The 12,797-nt window shown below is 40.3% G+C and overlaps 1 protein-coding gene across 2 annotated transcripts; it reads right to left on the bottom strand.

Annotated features, from left to right (window-relative positions):
* Positions 1–375: 375 nt before the first annotated feature.
* On the bottom strand, positions 376–12,226 carry LOC108160734 (protein quiver). Of its 2 annotated transcripts, none has more exons than XM_017294922.2 (6): positions 12,127–12,226; positions 11,968–12,070; positions 11,265–11,312; positions 3,020–3,072; positions 2,859–2,952; positions 376–2,705 (listed from the first exon to the last, which is right to left on the bottom strand). In XM_017294922.2, the coding sequence occupies exons 2-6, from the start codon at positions 12,017–12,019 to the stop codon at positions 2,479–2,481; spliced, it is 474 nt and encodes a 157-aa protein (XP_017150411.2). In that variant the 5' UTR covers positions 12,020–12,070; positions 12,127–12,226; the 3' UTR covers positions 376–2,478. The 2 variants fall into 2 exon arrangements, with proteins under 2 accessions (XP_017150411.2, XP_017150410.2); XM_017294921.2 differs by lacking the exon at positions 11,265–11,312 and adding an exon at positions 10,489–10,545 and having other exon boundaries at positions 377–2,705.
* Between the last annotated feature and the right edge of the window lie 571 nt (positions 12,227–12,797).

The raw sequence follows: 12,797 nt of genomic DNA on the forward strand, positions 1-12,797 counted from the left end.
TGTTTGAGATCTTACATTCTAAAACATATAGTCATCCTCTACGATTCTGCGTTTTTGGTTTTATCGTATCTTTAAAAATGTGGATGCCACAGATTTTCGTCTTTTGTGGGGGCGGAAGTGGGCGGGGCGAAGTTTTGAAATATTTTTGTAGCAGTGACATATCACAGAAGTCTGGATCCAAAACATCGTTGCTCTAGCTCTTATAGTCTTTGAGCACTAGGCGCTGAAGGGGACGGACAGACGGACAGACGAACAGACAGACAGGGCTCAATCGACTCGGCTATTGATGCTGATCAAGAATAGATATACTTTATGGGGTCGGAAACGATTCCTTCTGGACGTTACACACATCCACTTTTACCACAAATCTAATATACCCCAATACTCATTTTGAGTATCGGGTATAAAAATATTTATTTTTACACCACAAATCCATATGTTGTGTGATTGCAAATTCATTTCAATCGATTTCATTGCCTGTGTTTCGATAGTAATTTGTTGTTTGTTTTGGTATTTGTATTCTTTATAAACTTTGAAACGCATTAACCGTCAATCAATCATATCATTAAATCAAATACTGGCTATAAGAATATTTTCAACATTCACAAACCAAAATCGGTTATATTATGGATAAGTATATTTGTCATCGAACAATCAAACATAACAAGAAAGCGTAAACTATACATCAAATTAAATGTTAAATAGAACTCAAATCAAATGGTGTTTAATCATTGCATAATATTTGCCAAGTATTGTGGGATGGATAAAGGGATATACGGATACAGAGAGAGAGATAGACTGAGGGAGGGATTATAGTATAGTGTGTGTACCAAGATAGGCCGACTCCCAGCTAGAGCGAGCGAGCGAGCGAGAGCAATAGAGAGCGAGTAGGCAGGAGCGAACTAAGGAAATGGTGCGCAACTGTACTGTTTCTGGGGACTTACCTTGTGCCAGAAAGCACTGGAGAACAACTGACCGAACATGCTGAACAGCTGGACGGAAATGCCTTGCACTTAAAGCATATTGCAATCAACTAAAGCCAGTACGAAGATAAATATTAAATTGTACAAATTCGTGAGGGAGGAGCAGTGCAAGAGTGAGATTGGAAGTGGTTAAGAGTTGTAAGAGAATAAACAGATCTAAGCTAAAAGGTTAATATTGAAAGGTTAAGAGTAAATTTAGAGATATTATGGTAAACATTTTTGTTATTTATTAGCCAATTTTCAAGAATACAAATGAAAAAGATTCAAATGCGCTTAGTATACAAACGTCGAGTCGAATACTCGATCTCGAGTGGATAACCATTACTATAAGTCATAATATTAATTCATAATCCAAAAACTCAAATCATAAGCTATATAATTCGATTCGTTTAAGTCTATCACTAGCATGACAATGAGAATTGAGTCACTTTCAATTTCATAATGTGGATGTGGATGGGGATTGGATTGGATTTGGCTAGGGGTATGAGGAAGTAGTCTTCTACTTACTAACTAATTATCACTTGTTGAATACAAACCAAAGGGAGCCCGAGTGGCGTGACGACTGATTCTTTATACAGTTTGTGGGCAAGGTAATGATGCGACTATACTAAGGTCGATATCGATAAGTTCCCAAAGAATCGATTACAATGGTTATTTAGGATACGTGATATGATGTGGGCGGGAGCCGATCTAGAACCGATTAAAGCTTAATAACTAATGCAACATGAAGTTCTCTCCTTTGACTTTGGAATAAACAGGATGAGCAAATATTCCACACTTCCCTTACGTTAGATTCGTGTTGGTAAATACTTTTGGATGAACATTGCTGGAGTTGGAGTATTGGAGGTTTTTACAAACCAAGGGTGTTGGCGAGTTATTCCAAGTTTACATATGATATAGTTGGATGTTTATGCATAAACATATTTATGTGTGTGTGAATCGATTATGGACTTGGTTTTGGTTTATCCCTCTTCTGGGGCATTTCCAAATGTAAGTAACAACGAAAATAAAATGTAACTACAATTCCTACTTAAGCGCTACATGCTTCAGCTTACTTTAGCATCAACAACACATGCAATTCAAATAACGAGTACTCGTGCTGTGACTCGAGTTCGAACACACTCGTTCGACTCTACTCGTTGCACGCAGTGCATCCAAAGCTCGCATATAGTGTACGTGTAAGTGTACGTGTACTAGTGTTAGTGTGTTCAGTGTGTTAGTGTGAATAAGGAGAAGCCTTCGGTCTGTGGAAGCTTTGGCTATCGAACTATGTACATAGGTGTTATTCAAACTACTCAAGGCTCGTTTCGGCTTCAGATCAGATCATCGAAAACTGTGCTTCAAACGTACAAAATGAAATATTCAAGCTACAAATCATATGTTTACAAAGAGAGATAGAGACAGAGAGCGAGAGATTTCAGAGTTGTATGTGTGTGGCGTTTGAGTGTTTGTGTGTGTGTGTGTGTGTGTGTGGTCGTGATCCTAGCAACACTTTCTATCTGTTGAGCACTTGACCCATTAGCCAGGACACTGCCACTGCGATGGTAATTATGAGATGCAACTGGTTGCCATGAGTGTATAAATCTTTACTAGAATTGCACATATCTTCCTCACAAAAGCACATATGTCCATTGCCTGAACTTTCCACCATGCACACGTGATCGACCATGAATAAATTGATCTGTAACTGTGACGTACACATGCGGCGCACCACCTCGTAGGCTGCGAAAGAGAGACGAAAGAGAGAAACAAACACATAGAGCACACAAGTCCACAGAACGGTGTTAATCAATCAGTTAAAGATCAGAGATGCTTCGGCAGGAGTACAGGTTGAGGTTCAGTTGTGTCTGGCTCGCGTTGGGGTACGCTACTCACGTGATCTTTGATGGCGAACCATTTTCACACAGCAACCGTTGCAGGTCATTAGGGGTGGCTGGTCCCTCGGCAGAGCCGTATAGTTGAATGGATCCTAAGGAGTTTTCCAAAAAATGTGTTCATTTATCCGATCTTTTCTTTTTAGTTTGATTTGCACTCACCTTGCAGCGGGCATCTGTCCAAGAATCGCATTCGTAGCAGTAAATCGATCGCGCTAGATGAAAATATTATATCCATTAATATCCGGTTCTTCATAAGCAGATCTTATTGGTAAGTCTATGCACTATTTTGGGGTTAGATTTGTTTTGAGTACAGTAACGCCAAAAAAAAACGAGGTGGAACGTTGTGAGTTGCTGCGGACACCGCAACTCTACAGTTATACCCGATACTAAGTCAGTATGGCTCTCCTCCGGCAGACGCCGCTAATCTTAAACGACACGACAAAGAGTGCGTGCGAGAGAGACAGAAAATCTGTCTGCGTAGCCACTGCAAATTGATTTCCTGCTTTTGGCTACAAAAATGATCCGATCTGATCCAGATTCAGCGAATTCCAGGGGGCGAAATTCTGAGATATACGTTTTATAGTGAGATCTAACAGAAGTGCGGATACCAGTTTTGGTTACTCTAGCCTTAATAGTCTGATTGAGATTTTACGATCTAGAACATATAGTCATCCTCTACGATTCTGCGTTTTTGGTTTTATCGTATCTTTAAAAATGTAGATGCCACAGATTTTCGTCCTTTGTGGGGGCGGAAGTGGGCGGGGCGAAGTTTTGAAATATTTTTGTAGCAGTGACATATCACAGAAGTCTGGATCCAAAACATCGTTGCTCTAGATCTTATAGTCTTTGAGCACTAGGCGCTGAAGGGGACGGACGGACGGACGGACAGGGCTCAATCGACTCGGCTATTGATGCTGATCCAGAATATATATACTTTATGGGGTCGGAAACGATTCCTTCTGGACGTTACACACATCCACTTTTACCACAAATCTAATATACCCCAATACTCATTTTGAGTATCGGGTATAAAAACATGCAACACACAAAAAGCATGCCAAAAAGTTCTCAAAGCAGGCCACAAATATTTATCAAAAAAATCTTTAAGTGTTTCAACTATAATTTGGGTTTGTGGTGTGGAATAATTTTTGGTATAAAGTAGAGATCGTGTTTCAAAATATTGTACAAATCATAAGAAACAACTGTACGCTACAAGGTGCCAAGAGAAAGTGATAGAAAACTGTTTTTATTGGGTTGCAGGATAGATCTTACGGGTACATTGTTTTTTCTAAGGCGTGCACACACAAACAAGACGCACCCACAAATACTTAGTATAAAAGAGAGATAGTCTTACGTACAGTTTTTGTCAATGCTTCAAGACAATTGCAAGTTGGATACCATTAAAGCGCAATTGAATAAAATAATGCTGAAAATGTATGAGGTTATATCAATCGAATCGAAAAGCTCGGTTCTGATTCGGTTTTGATTATTCTTTATCGATGAGATAGTCAGCATCTAACCTTACAAGTGCCTTGAATTTCTATATCGAACTGCGCACAAAATACTAAAGAATTAAAGATGGATTTACATAGGATTTCGGATTGCACTTGGGAGTGCGAAACGGATCGATAGGTAAGTTCGGAGGAAATCATAAAAAGGAATGCAAAGAAGCCCTGCCGTGGTGCAGAATAAACTTAGAGAGAACAGTGCAAAAGAAAGAAAGTGTAAGATATGAATATTAGTTTATAAGATTTGAATATTAGTTTAAGATTTACTCATCGATAGTATTATAAGAAATACCAATGTACTCGATGTACTCGAGGACAAGTATCGATATGCCAACACACATTCATTCGAAGACGCCGATCAAGAAAGAAGAACATATAATAAAACCGTGCTATTAAAAGTTTACATATCAGGTGTGGGGTTTGCGCAAAAAAAAAAAAACTGCGATGAACAATGCAGACATAAGAGCGAAAACCAAAAGTGAACTTAGCGACATATTGCGTAGCGACATAACGTATATTTTGATCAAGATGCCAACATACACCAATTACGTACAGCAGTGAAAAAAAGCATGGAAGACACGCATGAGCTAGGAAATACGGCGCCAAGCGCAGACGAGACTATGCAGGCAGACATTTTTGCAGTCCCGGTTGAGCGCGAGATAGATAGAGACAACCGTAGTGCACAACACGCAGTAAAAGCGGCGCCAGAAGAATATGGTGAAAATGTGCAGAAGGCTCGAGTAGCATTCATGCCGCGACAAGACAACGCTTGTTCGAAATTGACCATGCGATCAGATGAATACGAAGAAGAATCGCGCCGTTTGCAGCAGTTGGAACAATTGTACGTTTCTCGCAAGCGCTTAGCTGATCTCAAATTAAGCATATTGAAAACGGAGAAAGAGGCTATGGAGTTGGAAACGCCGAGAGATTGCATCGACTTGACACACATTGAGGCGTTGATGCGTCCATTTTCTGGAGATGACGACCAGGCTGTAACCAGTTGGATAAGTAACTTTGAGGACATTATGAATTTCCATGGTGTATCCGAGTCCAAATGCTGGATATTAGCGAAGCGGCTGCTAGGCGGATCGGCGAAGGCGTACATCGGCCATGTGTCGCCTTTGACTTGGCAATTGATGCGAGCAGAATTGCTCAACGTCTTTGAGCAGAAAGTGACAGCGTGGGACATTGGAAAGCGACTGGAGGCACGGAAAATTGCAAATAATGAAAGCGCATTGCAATATTTCGTCGCAATGTGCAGCGTCGCAAGCAGACATGGCCACGAGCGATGTGGTCAAATTCATCGTAGAGGGACTGCAGGATGCTGCAGCATCCATGCTATATTGCAGCACACTCAACGAGTTGCGTGACAAGATGGTCACCTATGATAAGGTCAGAAGAGCTCCTGGCGTCGTAGCAATTCGTAGCGAAGGTATGACAAAGGGAAAACTAAATGTGAGTATGGCAGTTGGGCAGCAGCAAGGTGGTGGCGCAATGCGTTGCTACAACTGTCGGCAATTTGGGCACGTTATGAAGGAATGCAGTCAGCCAAAGAGACCGGATGGGGCATGTTTTAACTGTTGGAGTACCAGCCACCTATATTCGCAGTGCCCGAAACGAAAGATGGCCACTAGGGTAGCTGCAGTTCAAGATGAGGAGCGACCAGGAGAAAAAAACAACGACGATTTAGCGGCTGTCCAGTTAATCACTTTATGACTTCCGTTTGGTGAACAAAGAGGCGTCAGTATTTTTAGTCTATTTGATACAGGTAGCCCTGTAAGTTTTATTCATAAGTCTTTGATACCGAAGTCGGCTATAGTTGAAGCCTATAATGAAGTTAGGAAATACTATGGACTAGGAGGACAACCAATTCCCATATGGGGAAAATTTAAGTGCCATATTGAATTTTGCACAAAGAAATATATCGTTTTATTAAACATCGTAGATGATAACATGCTGCCTTTGCCGGTATTGTTGGGACGCGATGCCCTTAAAGTTATTGAAGTAAAATTAGTTCATAAGAAAAATATCAATGCGAAGCAACACACATCATTAAGTTCGTTAAAGCAAAAAGCTATTAGTTTAACCTGCGCGTCTTTATTCACCGAACGTAAAAATAATATTAACATAAGACTATATGATAAGTTAGATGGTAATCAATCAGAAAGAAGCGAGCTAATCAAACGTTCTAATCCATTTAAAAATCAGACACAAGAAAACTCAAGGAATGACAAAATGGCCATCGAGAATATGAATCAAGGCGACGAATTCAGTAACTTTTGTGCGTCGGTAGAGATTGATGAAGAGGAACATATTAACGTAGGTTTCGAATTTGGCCTCACTCTTGCAGAAAAGTGTAGGGAAGTTATTAAGACATACTATTTACACAAAGAATTTGACTTTAAAGCACCACCAAAGTATCAGATGCAGATTCGTGTAACAGAAACAACACCATTTCATTGTACTCCGCGTCGTTTATCCTACCATGAGAGAGAGAAAGTAGCTGAAATAGTAGATGATCTGTTAGAAAAGAAAGTAATCCGTCATAGCGAGTCTCCTTATGCTTCCCCGTTGGTCCTAGTAAAAAAAAAATCAGGAGAACTTCGAATGTGTGTCGATTACCGTGGTCTGAACAAACGAATTGTTAAAGATAATTTCCCATTGCCCCTTATTGAGGACTGTCTTGAGTTTTTAGAAAACAAGTGCTGTTTTTCCATTATAGATTTGAAAAGTGGGTATCATCAAATAGGCGTAGAAGAAAAATCAGTTCCGTATACATCGTTTGTGACACCGAGAATGCCCTTTGGGTTAACAAATGGATCCGCTATTTTTCAGAGATTTATTTCGGAGCTCTTGAGAGACTTTATTAGGAACAAAAGCATTGTAGTGTACATGGATGATATATTAGTAGCGAATAAAACAGTTGAAGAACACATGGATATATTAAAAAGACTATGCATTCGGTTTAGCGAGCAAAATTTAGAGATAAATCTAAAAAAGTGTAGGTTTGTCAATCGAAACATCGATTTCCTGGGGTATAAAGTTAATCAAAAGGAATAGTTCCTAGTGATTCCCATATTGAGGCCTTGAAAAAATACCCAGTCCCTCAAAATGTAAAAGCACTGCACTCATGCTTGGGATTCTTTTCGTATTTTCGACGTTTCATGTTGTCATTTGCGACGACAGCTAAGCCCTTGGTGCAGTTGTTAAAAGAAGGTGGTCCGTTTCCCATGAATAGAGAACAGGTGAAGACGTTTGAAACTCTTAAGAATGCGTTGGCAAATCCTCCGGTATTAGCCATTTTTAGCCCAAATAGAGAAACGGAATTACATACAGACGCAAGTTCATACGGTTATGGCGCAATACTGATGCAAAGACAATATGATGGGAAGATGCACCCTGTGTCCTATTATTCCGCCAAACCAACAGAAAGAGAATCACGTTATCATAGTTTCGAACTAGAGACATTGGCTATAATTTATGCATTGAGGCGTTTTAGAGCATATTTGGAGCATAGGTCCTTCAAAATAATCACGGATTGTAATTCGTTAGTACAGACGTTAACCAGAAAGTCAATTAGTCCTAAGATAGCACGGTGGTCCCTAGAGTTAGAGAACTATGATTACTCCCTAATGCACAGACCTGGGGCCAGTATGGCGCACGTTGATGCGCTGAGCAGACAAGATCAAGTGACGAATATGTTAGAGGATGGTTATAGAGTCAAATACGGTTTAGAAAAGTCTAATTTAGAAAAAGATGAGAGTAGAAAGCAATATACAAGGAATAGTGTAAGTATAGACAACACTGGTAGTGAGCATAGAGGTACCGTAGAGAACCCTGTGATTAAGTGTAGAGAATTAAATATCAATAGAGAGCGTAGTAGTACCGTACAGAACCCTGCGATTGAGTGTGGAGAATCAAGTGCAGTAGGAAGTAGATTGGGAAATAGGTGGAAGTCTGATGATAGAGAGAACCTTGGTGGTGATTGTAGAGATAACATAGAGAATAGTGAATATAGGGAAAAGGATGGATGGAAGATTGAAATTAGAGATTTGAGCCAATGTAGAGGAAGCGTTAACGATGTGGTGGGGGGAGTAAAGTACATTAGTAGTAGGAATTCAGATAAAGAGAAAAACTGTGTTGAGGATACAGTAGAGAGGGACAAGTTAGAGTTTCAGGAGGAAAGATTACTAAAATCATTGATAGTTGGGGTAGTAGGTGCAACGCCAGAAGATGTTGATTTGATATTGCAAACAGAACAGATGCGAGACAAGGAAGTAGTTAGGATTCGAAAAATGCTAGAGGATGGAATTGAAGTAGATTTTTAAATGATAGATGGTATTGTTTACAAGAGGAGTTGTGAAAACAAACTATGTTTCTATGTACCAATGTGTATGGAAGAGCAGTTGATAAGGCGGTCACACGAAAAACTAGGACATCTGGCCGCAGAGAAGTGCGTGAGTGACCTTTTGAGGACCTACTGGTTTCCGTCAATGAGAAGTAAAGTGGCAAGTTTCATCAGAAACTGTCTACCGTGTATACTACACTCGATGCCTAAAACAATCCATAACAGAACGCTCCATAGTATCCCAAAGTCGTGTGTTCCTTTTCATACCCTACATGTTGATCATTTGGGTCCGTTGCCGAGTATTAGATCTAAGCGAAAACACCTCCTTGTGGTAATAGATGCATTCACTAAGTTTGTCAAATTGTTCCCGGTTAATAGTACCAGCACGCGGGAAGCGAAGGATGCCTTAAGTAAATATTTTGATTTCTATAGTCGCCCTACTAGAATAATATCAGATCGTGGGACCTGTTTCACCTCGTTAGAGTTCTCTAGTTTTCTGCAGGAGAGAGGGATAGAGCACATTAAGGTAGCTACAGGTGCACCGCAGGCGAATGGCCAAGTGGAGCGGGTGAATCGTGTTCTTACTCCTATATTAGGAAAACTGTCAGAGCCCCTTGAGCAAGCCGATTGGTATAGGTTGATGAGCAAGGTAGAGCACGCCATTAATAACTCCGTTAACAGCAGTACGAAAAAGACACCTAGCACATTGTTATTTGGAATATCCCAGAAAGGACCCGTTGTAGATGAATTAACCGAATACCTAGAGGAAAAGTTAGCGTCAGAACTTAGAGAGTTGGAAACTATAAGAGAAATAGCAAGTGAGAACATACGGTTGTCGCAGAAAAGAAATGAGAAGATGTATGCCCATAAACATAGAGCCCCATTAAAGTATGAACCTGGTGACTATGTAGCAGTCCGGCATGTGGACACAACACCGGGGATCAATAAGAAGTTCGCACCAAAGTATCGAGGACCGTACAGGATCAATAGAGTATTGGATAATGATCGTTATGAGGTTGTCGACATTGAGGACTGTCAGTTGACGCAAATGCCATTCCGAAGTATATTAGAACCAGCAAGGCTTAAACCCTGGGTAGAGTGCAAGGATAAAACCATGGTCTCATGTTGTTAATCGATGAAATAGTATGTTAAGTAAGACAATACCGAATAAGAAATGTTTAACCAACTGTATGCCTTAGTGTGTAGATCGTGGGCGATCTGTAGTCAGGTTGCCCGAATGTAAGATATGAATATTAGTTTATAAGATTTGAATATTAGTTTAAGATTTACTCATCGATAGTATTATAAGAAATACCAATGTACTCGATATATCGATACTTGTCCTCGACAAGTATCGATATGACAACACACATTCATTCGAAGACGCCGATCAAGAAAGAAGAACATATAATAAAACCGTGCTATTAAAAGTTTACAAAAGTGAGGAAGGAGAAAAGAGTAGCCCAACGATCTTGCTGGATGGCTGGGGCAAAGCTTTGAAGAAAGCAATCGATCGGATCGGTCGATTGAACTTTGGATAGGAAAACGTAAAGATCTTAAATAACATTAATAGTACAAAAAATATTCCTTATTCATGGCGCCCCAAAATGAACCGATTTGAGTTTGTTAGAGATAGAATATTCATATACTTATGCATGACTCTTAGTATTTCATAATTTGTTCTTTGTTTTTTGTTTCTTTTTTTTTGGCAAAAAGGTAATTGATTGTTTTAAGAAAATTGTTTCTGTTTTGGAAAGACAATGGACTCATACTTTGGCATTCGGCTGAGGCCTGCGGAATCCATATGAGAGTTATAAATCCGAATATGGCTGCAAATAAACAATGAAAGAGAAGAGAGCAAAGTAGAAGAGGGCAGTAAATGGAGTGTGAAACGAAAAACCAAACTTAGAGGGGTGGAATACCGAGGGCGGGGCGGGGGCGGGGACGGGAAGAACACCCAAGGCTGGTACAGTCCTGCCTGCGGGCAGTCTTCGACTAGCTAGTGAATCGTGTGGGGTGTATATAGGTATATAGAAAAAGAGTTGGGTGAAATGCTAACGTTTTTACTTTCTTCCAATGCCATTTCCCATTCCCCAACCTACTCGACAGAGACAGTGTTGTAAGAGGCACAGAAGATAATACAATTTACAAATTACGTTTAAATGTACGAGTATTTGGTGTGGACTTCACTGCAACGCAAGAGGCATACATGTCGAGTTGTTGGATGTGGCCGGGGATATGCATATATGTATATGGTATATATAGATTTATATTGTATATACGGGTTTATATAGAGTGTAAAGAGTACAGTTCAGCTTCTTACAATCGACAGAACGGCATTTACAATCAACGGCACGTACGAAACGAAACCAAAAACCAATACCAAACCCAAATGGAACGCAACAATTTTCGTTTGACTTTTTTACAGGGGATTTTCTTTTACATAGTTCGGTACAAAAAGGAAACAGGGGGGTTTTGTTAATGTGAAAAATAATAGGGGAAATCATAGGCAAAATGAAACCAGTTCGATATCAAAACTGAAACTTACTTGGAAAACAATTATCGGTTGTAGCGAATTTAGCCAATGCCAAAAAAACTTTATTTATTTTCGTTACAGATGGAAATGAAACAAATAAAAGAAAAATGTAGAGAATGCTTTTGATCGAAATTGTTAATGGTCTATCTACCAGCTAGAAAAACCAAACAAAAAGAAGCAAATCAAACATCTAGGCTCCCAATCTAAACAGCTTCGATTCGATCCATCGGATCGCACTTGGTAGGCGCCTACGAGTATTTCAATACGTTCGGTGTGTGTTATGAGATGATGAGTGAAAGACGCTTTTCATAAACCTAAACCAAGAAAAGTATTTCCATATCTCCCCTCTTTCTCCCCGTTATTCTGCCTGTCTTACTCGTCTACTTGTCGTCTGAAAACCCTGCTAAAAGCCATAACATCATGCCTATGGCTCTGCTCTGCTCTGCGGTTTCTTCAAGCTAATATCCATATGTTTATTGGATAATTTCTTAGTCAGTTCTTTGATCTGTGTGCTGTCTGTTGATGGTCTACGTATGTATAAAGCGGATGGATGACTCTTATGGGCTGATGTTTTTTCCCTGCTTCCGTTTATCATTCGATTCGATTCGCTCGCTGTTGACCTTTGTCCATAAACAATCTTATGGCTATGCCCCTCTTTATGTCTGTGTATAATGGTTATCTGATGTACAATTAATTGGATGAGTGAAGGGTTTACCTGTGATAGCCAACAGCCAGCTGCCGATTGCATTTCCCTTTTCTCTCCACATCTTAAGTGTCCTGGCGCGTCCTGGCACCTCCTTAGCTCTCTCAACAGGGAGCTACGAGATATTATAGTGATTGTTTGGAGAGGATACATATCTTATCTGAAACCTACTTGGAAATGCGGATGATCTAGATGTCTTCGACTGCCAAGTGTCCACAATGGTGCAATCCTCCACTCAGGTCCGGCTCCTGCCTCTAAGCATTTTGATGCCGTCACTAAAATGAAGGGAAAGGGTTAGAATATTATATTTTACATAATCATAAACGAATGGCCCATTCCATGCGACATTCCATAACAATATTGACTTTAATCCATGGAACATCTTAAAAGAAACACTTCCACTCGGCATAGCGTCATATCTCCGACGACATATCTCCGCCCAGTACATTTTGCCGGCGGAATTATGTCGCTTTTTTTCTGGCGGACTTATGTCGTTTGAAAGCGTATCTTGAAAATTCGATTGGAAAATTCTCTATTAGTTGCGTACATTAAATTTATCTAAAGCACTCATACAATTTTTTGACTATTTCGGCTGAGTCCCCACTGTGCCGCGCCAAAGACATCAGCGACCACGCTGCCCTACGGTTTCGGCACGCAGCACTGACATGCTTTCAGTGCCCTTGTGTGTGAAGCTAAAAGCCGTATACATATGCTGCGGGCGAAACCGGTTTATGGCCGTGCCGACCTAGCACATACACATATACACAACTACAAGCATATTTCTGGGTTGGCTCGAGCTCGTGCTGACCGAGGCATTGACGAAGCCGAGTAGCACTTCGGAG

This window comes from Drosophila miranda (genome assembly GCF_003369915.1).
Source record: "Drosophila miranda strain MSH22 chromosome Y unlocalized genomic scaffold, D.miranda_PacBio2.1 Contig_Y1_pilon, whole genome shotgun sequence".
Lineage (NCBI taxonomy): Eukaryota > Metazoa > Arthropoda > Insecta > Diptera > Drosophilidae > Drosophila > Drosophila miranda.

What these genes read in the sequence shown, in the direction of transcription:
- LOC108160734 (XM_017294921.2), bottom strand. Translation starts at nt 12,019, where the DNA reads ATGTGGAGAGAAAAGGGAAATGCAATCGGCAGCTGGCTGTTGGCTATC. An exon ending in CTGGCTGTTGGCTATCACAG is followed by an intron (nt 10,546 to 11,967) that starts GTAAACCCTTCA and finishes GTTTATTTGCAG; the next exon opens with CCATATTCGGATTTATAACT. An exon ending in GGACAGATGCCCGCTGCAAG is followed by an intron (nt 2,953 to 3,019) that starts GTGAGTGCAAAT and finishes AAAACTCCTTAG; the next exon opens with GATCCATTCAACTATACGGC.